The sequence below is a fragment of the Ctenocephalides felis genome, unplaced genomic scaffold (genome assembly GCF_003426905.1).
Source record: "Ctenocephalides felis isolate EL2017-DRISC unplaced genomic scaffold, ASM342690v1 CF-g0.4_SCAFFOLD_00845, whole genome shotgun sequence".
NCBI lineage: Eukaryota > Metazoa > Arthropoda > Insecta > Siphonaptera > Pulicidae > Ctenocephalides > Ctenocephalides felis.
In genome coordinates this window covers 4,001,009-4,008,631 of record NW_020536999.1, presented here as the reverse complement: position 1 = coordinate 4,008,631, position 7,623 = coordinate 4,001,009, and the positions used below count along the sequence as shown (strand labels likewise).

Genomic DNA, 7,623 nt, shown 5'->3' with positions numbered 1-7,623 from the left:
TTTTCCATTTCTCGACGTTTTGAAGGTTTCTGAACATTTTACTGGCATACCTCAGAAACTAAATGGATGTGCGTGTGTGTATGTATGTATGGATACAATTTTCCAGTCACGTTTTCGGGTGCACGGATCAACCGATTTGAATGGTTCAAAAAACATTCGATTCCTATTGATAGAGAGATGTGCTGATTAGTTTTTGGCAAAAGCAGATAGAGCCGTTACGGAGATACGGAGCAAAGATTGCAGAAAATACAAATCGAGTTTTTGAGAGAACGGAGTATCCGATTTGAATGATCTAAAAAACATTCAATTTGTAATGATTGGGAAAAAAGGTGATCAGTTTTTGGTAAAGACAGGTCTCGCCATTTCGAAGATACAGAGCTAAATGTGCAAAAAATGGCAGTTTTTGAGTGAACTAAGCGTCCGATTTGAATGATCTAAAAAACCTTCTGCTTGTATTGACAAGACAATTGCTTTTGAGGATAAAAAATTATTACATCTTTTTTTAATTATTAAATATTTTTATAATTTTGGATTAAAAATTAAAAAAATTACCCAGGCGAAGCACAGTCTAAGCGCCACTTTGGTACAAATGTTTACCCAAGTGCGTTTAGACTGTGTTAGTGTTTATGTACTGAGCACTTTTCCAATTTTATGAAAACTATTGAAAAATGTGAAAATGCCGCCAAGCTAAGCACAGTATAAGTGAAAATGTTGCACAGAATTATATGCAAATGCGTTTAGACTGTGATTATACGGGAGCACTTTTTCAATTTTGTGCAAATTACGCAACTATTTGTTTTTTTAAATTGAATTCGAAATGAAATGACGAGAAATTGATTTATGATTTAAATTTGATTTGCTCAGATATAACAAGATAGCAAAAATAATGAAAGTTACAGTTTTGTTTTGTTTTTAAAGATTTATTTATTTCATTTATATTAGTTTATACATACATATTTCTATACAGTTTATATAATCATATATAACTATCCTAAGATATAAATACATAAACTTATATTTAATACTAACTAATAAAAAAGTAAATTACTTAAATAAATTATTAATAATCACTTAAAACCATATTTACAATAATAATAACAAAATAATACATATTACATATACGATTGGAAAATAGTCAAAAGACTAATAACATATGCTGTAGGAATAGTTTAAGAATAATTTGATCTTTACCATATTTTATACTTGATTATCTTTTTATTGATGATGGTAGCTTGTACTTATTGTACCAATATGTATTGTCATTCGATCCAATATTACATATATTAGGATTTAAGTTAAATAAACAATTAGTATAAAATCTTTCAGAGATAATTGTTATAAAATCTCTCACTAATTGTACATTAGTGGAATCATGTAAGAAAATTGTGCTAATATAATTCATATTTATTAGATTCCTTGCTTGACCTATAACAAATCTTAATGAAACATTTTGTACTGATTGTAGTTTCTTAATATTATGTTTGTTTGTCATACACCAAATAGGGGTAGCGTATATCATTGCGGATTTAATTATTGCCATATAAATTCTTTTTTTATTTAGCAATGGGTATAATATGTATATTAATTTTTTTAATTTAATTATTTTGTTACTAATGTGTTTATTAAAATTAAGTTTCCTGTCTAAGATGACACCCAAATATTTAACAGAACTACTTCATAGTATGATATTATTATTAAGATGCAAGGTTATATTGGCTGTAGGTTTAATTCTTCTTTTAGTAAACAATATAGATTCTGTTTTGTCAATATTTATTTTTATTTTAGATTTTTGTAGGCATATCATATGTATAAATGGTAAATAAATCGGTCCTAAAATACTACCTTGAGGCACACCTGCTGTAATGACTCTACATGCAGATTTACAATTGTATATACTAACATAAAATTTTCTATTAATTAAATAATTTCTATTTAGACAAATCAAATATTTGGGGAAATTTAGAAGATTCATTTTATGAATTAGTCCATCAAACCAATCTGTATCAAATGCCTATGAAAGTTACAGTATTTACATAATAATATATTTGAAAACGTTTAAAATTTCTCGAATATTTCATTACGGTACGGGAAGTTCTAGCAATTTGTCTTAAGGCACGATGCCGTACACCACTAGTTTATTTATTTGTTATTATGTTTCTATGTATTTATTTTTTTCCAGCGATTCAAGTGCAAGAAAATTGGGCATATGCAAACGATGTGAATTTATTAGCAGCTGGCGCAAGCAATCCTGCAATTGGTAAGAGAAATAAATGCACTTCTATAAATTGAATTTCCTATTTGTTATTTAATTAAATTATATATTTTTAATTAGGTAGTGGAGGTAGTGGGATTTACTCAGGACACCAAGGAGCACTCGTATTCACAATGAGTCCTAAACCAGTTCGTAAAATCATTGTAAGCGAAGTCAAAAAAATCATACCTGGCAAAAAGAAGCAGGACGAGAAAAAAAGGACATCAGAATGTGCATCTGTATCACCAGGATTTGATCATCCCGAGAGAGGTAAAACAAAATATACATAGATTTCATTACATTTATTTAATATTATAATGTTTTTTTGTAGAATTTTCCACCAGAGATAATGGACTCTTACAACATGTTATCGGAAAACATGACCAGTTATGCATCGGAGAAAATAAATTTTGGCGACTTTTCGAGAGAGATTTGTTCCAACGATAAATTTTGCTGCCATTTCGATTTAACAACTATAGAGCTGCCAGTACTCGATGGAAAAGTAAGTATTTAATTATAATAAGTTATAGTAATCGCAAAAAAATCGAAAATGAAAATTTTTGTTTATTTTTACGTTTCAAAGGTTTCTGAACATTTTGGTGTGCCATACCTTAGAAAAAATGGATATATACGTGTGTGTGTGTATGTGTGTGTGTGTGCGGATACAAATTTTCGTCGACGATTTCAGGAACACGGATCAACCGATTTGAATAATTCAAAAGACATTCGATTCCTATTGATAAGGAGATGTGCTGATTAGTTTTTGGCAAAAAGAGCCAAAATGGTAATTCAGTTTTCAAGAGAACGAAGCGTCCGATTTGAATAATTCAAAAAACATTTTATTTGTATTGACAAAATGAAGCACTCTTTAAAGTTTTGGAAAGGCAGGTCCAGCGGTTGTGGACTCTCAACGAAAAAAAGTTAAAAAATTGCCATTTGGCGGACAAAAATGTTCATTAGACATATGCACATCAATTATCAGATATTTTATATAGATTTTTATAATTTGTAGACGATGTGCAAAAAATGCTTTTACAAAAAATTTCGTAATTAAGAAAAAAAATTAGTGGCAAAAAAATCAAATTTTCGAAATTTTTCATCATTTTCAAAAAAAATCTAAATTATGAAAAATTTCGAAAAATATGTATATTTAAAAAATAATAGAATTCTTACAAAAATTTGACAATATTTCGAAATTTTCAAAAAAAATCAATATTTATATAGAATATTTTTAAAAATGCCCAAATTCTCAAAAAATTAAGAAAAACAGATTTTTTCCAAAAATTCCAAAAAAAGTTTACATAATCTAAAAAAATTTCAAATTTATCAAAAAAAAAAACAAAATTTAAAAAAAATTTGAACAAATTTCTTATAAACAGTTGAAACCTCAGAAAAAATGGATGTGTGTGTATGTGCGGATACAATTTTTCGTCCACGTTTTCGGAGGCACGGATCAACCGATTTGAATGGTTCAAAAAACATTCGATTCCTATTGATAGGGACATGTGCTAATTAGTTTTTGACAAAGGCAGGTTCAACCGTTTTGAACACACCGAACTAAATGTGCAAAAAATGGCAATTTTTGAGAGCAGTTTTTGCTTGTGTTGACAGAACAATTGCTTTTGGGAAAAAAATTTTATTCTAAAGTTATAGTTTGATATACATTGTAGAATAAGCTCGTCACCCAATATAATAAGCACTTATAAATTCACAGTATGCATTTATAATAAATAATCCATTTGAAATGATTCAAAACAATTATTGATTATTTTCATTTCTTGAATATTTCATTACGGTACGGGAAGTTCCAGAAATTTCGCTTAAGGCACGATACCATGCACCATTAGTTTGTAGTTAAAATTGGAACAACAGCAACATGTAGTAGAAAGCACCACTCGAACTCTGGGAAGTAAAGCAAATTCATTAGAATTAAAATAATTTAGTACGTATTTGTTTTATCATTTACCGTGAAGTAAAATTCCATGTTCAGGGAAAATATACCGCATACCATGACATCTAAGTCTCTGTGTAACAATTGGAGAGAATAGTTTAGTAAGCGCTTTCTCATTCCTCTGTCACGTTCCAAAATGGACAATTGGTGAACATTAACCACAGACTTTTTTACCTAAAAGATAACAGATACATGATATAAATGATTTATAACTAGTGGTACATGGCATTGAGCCTTAAGGCAAATTGCTGGAACTTCCCAAACCAGAATTAAATAATCGAGGAAAAATCAGTAATCTATTAATATTGATCAATGATTAATTACAATTGTTTTAAATATTGCCAAATAGATAATTATAATCACTATATATTAGGTTGTCAAATATCTCCCTTCCGCTTTTTTGCTCTTGGTTTATAATACAAAAAGGCGGAAGGGAGATATTTGACAATATGATATTTATCTATTATAAAATATACAGTGACGATTTTATCGTTCAAAATACTTGAGAAAGTTTACATTAGCAAGAGGTGCCGAATGAATCTATTTGAGAATATATTTCTTACGATTAGAATAACGCATATAAAATTTATACATTTGCAAACTAAATTGTAAACTTAAAATTCATATTTGAAGTATAAAACTTTGTATATTTTAGAAAATTTAGATAGAGTTTTTTTTCCGAAAATTTTAAAACTTGCTTGAACCGTTCAAGTGAATTTTAAAAATTAACGATCTTGGTACGGAACCCAACAAAATTGTAATAAAATTAGTCTGATAATCTAATAATTTGATGTGCATACGTCAAATGATAATGTTTAAACGAAAAAAAAATTCTTTTTTACTTTTTTCTCTATATCTCCGAAACTGCTGGACTTGCTTTACCAAAAATTTAATAAATTCTTCATTTCGTCAATACAAATAAAATGTTTAATAAATCATTCAAATCGGTTGACTTGTGCGCCCTAAATCGTGGACGAAAAATTATATCCGCAAACACACACACATACATCCATTTTATCTAATAAGGTATGCCAAAATGTTCAGAAACCTTTTACAATTACTATAACTTTAATTGATAATAAATGTTTTGAAACTAGGGTACATTTTAGTATAATTTTAGCTAAATACCTATTTATTTGCATAAGAGAAGTTTATTAGCTCAATTAATATTTTTGCTATTATATCCATTTTTTCATATTTCATAAATAAAATAATATGTTGATTAATTGCAATAAAAAATAAATATAAATAGAACGCAATCACGTTACCTCAATTTTAATTGTTTCCGCAGTCAATAGAGGCGCTACTAACAGTAGCACGTAAATTTACCCTTAGGTTTAATTCTAGATAAGATTTATATAAAAAAGATGAACTTGATTATTATATATACTGACTTGATTATGAATATACTGAAATATATATTCAACTAAATCACAAATATGTTTTTACAAAAATATATAATAAACTAGTGGTGTATGGCATCGTGCCTTAAGGCGATTTGCTAGAACTTCCCGTTTCATAATGAAATATTTGAATAATATTTAATGTTTTCAATTTCATTACTATAAATACTGTATTTTTTATTATTCGTATATTATAAACAAAATAGAAGAGCTTAAAAATTAGTCGATAACGAAAAACAAAACCTAATCCAGCAAAGTTAGAACGAAGGACCTTATCTCATATTTCTTAGAATCATTTAAATTGAATTGCAAAGTTTAAATTATGTATCTCAAGTATATAAGTGTGCTTTGGAATTTTAGCTAAAATTAAAATTAAAATCCGAATTATTTTTGATATTCAAAAAAATGTATTTTTTTACACACACACACACATCTATTTTTTAAGGTATGCCAAAATGATCAGAAACCTCTGAAACGTAAAGATATGCAAACATTTTCAATTTCGATTTATTGACGATTACAATAACTTACACTACGGGAAGTGAAAATTGTACCAAGCTAATCACAGTATAAGTGAAAATGTCGCACAGAATTGTTTGCAAATGCGTTTAGACTGTGACTATACGGGAGCACTTTTTCAATTTTGTGCAAATAAGTCAACTATTTTTTTTTTGAAATTGAATTCGAAATGAAATGATCTTTAATGTTCTGGAGTTAAATTGATTTATGATTTACATTTGATTTGCTCAGATATATAAGATGGCAAAAATAATGAAAGTTATAGTATTTGTAATAATATTTATTTATTTATTTTATTTATTCATAAGCAAGCCGTAATCAATAATAATAGATATTATTTAAGGCTCTTGTCAAGAAATTATCGGTTCCAAAATTTTTTTCAGTTAAATGGGGTTCGATCTGGCGAACCTCGAATTGTTATTCTGGCCCAAACCGTAACTTAACAACCTCGATCATTCGCACATTTTTAAATAATTTGAAAACGTTTAAAATTTCTCGAATGTGTCATTACAGTACGGGAAGTTCCAGCAATTTGTCTTAAGGCACGATGCCATACACCACTAGTTACCTTTTACCGCAAGTGTTACCTTTTTGGCGCAAGTCTCGATCAAATGAATAAGCATCAAAATAGCCACATGGATGACACTCTGATTGGCCAAAGTCGTCATATAAGTGTTGACAGTTTCAAAATCCAGCACATGAACCATTTTTTGAAATTTGGTGGCAGCCAAATACATTTTGAAAACCGCTGTTATAAAAAGAAGCTGGATACAGAGCAGCATCGGAATTTCGTATGTAGATTTGATTTGGTCTGTCCATTCTAGCAGATGCATCAGAATTTTTAGGAGTTTTTTTAATCTTAAAGCTGGATCTGAGTTGAAAGCTGTGATAAAAGACTTTTTTGGTGGGGTATAGGAGTTTTGGTATTTTTTTCTGGTTTTGGTTTTGTTGGGCACTGGTGTTGGTGTAGGTTGCGTGAATTTGAATTCTGATAAGTATTTGATCCTGTGGCCTTCGGATCCGTGACGAAACTTTAATATGTGTTCCAAGTTTTTGTTGATCAATTCAAAACGTTCGCATAACAAAAATAATATACATTGGAACTGCAAAACTGCTGCAAAAGTCACCAATAAAGGCACTGTAGTTTGCATACCATAAGCATAACCCAGAATACCCAAAAAATATCCTTGAACCACAGACTGGTACCATTGGGTAGCACTTAAGATCCCGATTGTCAAAAACGTTGTTTTGGCTGTAAACGAACTTAATTTATTAAAAGACACTTGAATCCCTATCGAAGACAATTCCTGGTCGATGAACATAATAGTTGACCAAGTTTTGGCTCTTTTTAGTTCCTGGAAATTGTGAAAGAGTATAGGATGAATAAGAACACAAAACTTGTGATGGATTCTATGATGTTTCCTATACGTATAACCGGTGGTGTGTTTTCTATGAATATTTGGGTTTCGAAAAGATAGAAGACTTGTACGAAGCCCCAT

General features: G+C 29.2%; 1 protein-coding gene across 1 annotated transcript; it reads right to left on the bottom strand.

Annotated features, from left to right (window-relative positions):
• Positions 1 to 4,190: 4,190 nt before the first annotated feature.
• LOC113370116 (putative gustatory receptor 28b) lies at positions 4,191 to 7,623 on the bottom strand. The gene is made up of 2 exons (XM_026610789.1): positions 6,712 to 7,623; positions 4,191 to 4,376 (listed from the first exon to the last, which is right to left on the bottom strand). The coding sequence occupies exons 1-2, from the start codon at positions 7,621 to 7,623 to the stop codon at positions 4,191 to 4,193; spliced, it is 1,098 nt and encodes a 365-aa protein (XP_026466574.1).